At 39.4% G+C, this 789-nt stretch overlaps 1 protein-coding gene across 1 annotated transcript in view; it reads right to left on the reverse strand.

Annotated features, from left to right (window-relative positions):
* Positions 1-789, reverse strand: part of tat (tyrosine aminotransferase) — a 9,765-nt gene extending 8,976 nt beyond the window's left edge. Inside the window, exon 1 of the mRNA XM_035664405.1 lies at positions 186-789. Within this exon, the coding sequence (XP_035520298.1) occupies positions 186-558 (373 nt within the window). The 5' untranslated portion in view covers positions 559-789. The remainder of the gene's footprint in view (positions 1-185) is intronic.

Here is a 789-nt window from a genome sequence, read left to right on the forward strand (position 1 = left end):
CAATCTTAAAAAACTAATCTAAGATGATAGTTATTCTTACAGTCACACATACTGGATTAATCTGAAGATTCTTTATGTGAAGACTGTCTGATTGCTTATTAGCTTATTGATTAATGAATTAATAATTTGCATTGCACATTAGCAACAAAAGTGGTACCAATTTCCTCATGCAGAAACCCCCTTACCTATGGAGAGTGCGATCATGGGTTTATCTGGGTTTGGGGTGAGCTTCATCCCATCCACAATGGCCCTGATGGGGTTGAGCGTGTTGTTGGCCATCTCTGAGGGCTTCACTTCCCATCTCTGCCTGCGGCTCTTCACTTTGGCCGGATACAGAGTGCCATTCACACTGACGTGGTGGATGGCGTGCCCGTGAACTCCCTTCCCATTGACTCCGGTGCCATTTAGGCTTTTGGCATTGACTGGGATTTTTCCGTGGACTCCATTCCCATTCATCTGAACCAAGTATGACTTTTTATCCATCCTGGAACTGATGAGGATGACAAGAATTGTTAGAGCAGCAAAATATAAGGATATTTCCAGTAATGAAAAGTACATTTACTCAATACTGTATTTACATTTAATCTTGACCATCTCTCAATGTTATGCTACTTCATACTTTTACTCCACTACATTAATCTGGCCAATATAGTTACTTTAGACATTTGCCACAATTAAAATATCATGATTTGTTATAAAGTGCCCAACAGTATGTAAAATACTCTGCATTAAGCTCCTCTTCAACCTACTCCAACTTTAACATGCTCCTTACATGTTAATCAATAACAA

The sequence above is a fragment of the Morone saxatilis genome, unplaced genomic scaffold (assembly GCF_004916995.1).
Source record: "Morone saxatilis isolate NCDOM2014 unplaced genomic scaffold, NCSU_SB_2.0 Contig2, whole genome shotgun sequence".
NCBI classification, from domain to species: domain Eukaryota; kingdom Metazoa; phylum Chordata; class Actinopteri; family Moronidae; genus Morone; species Morone saxatilis.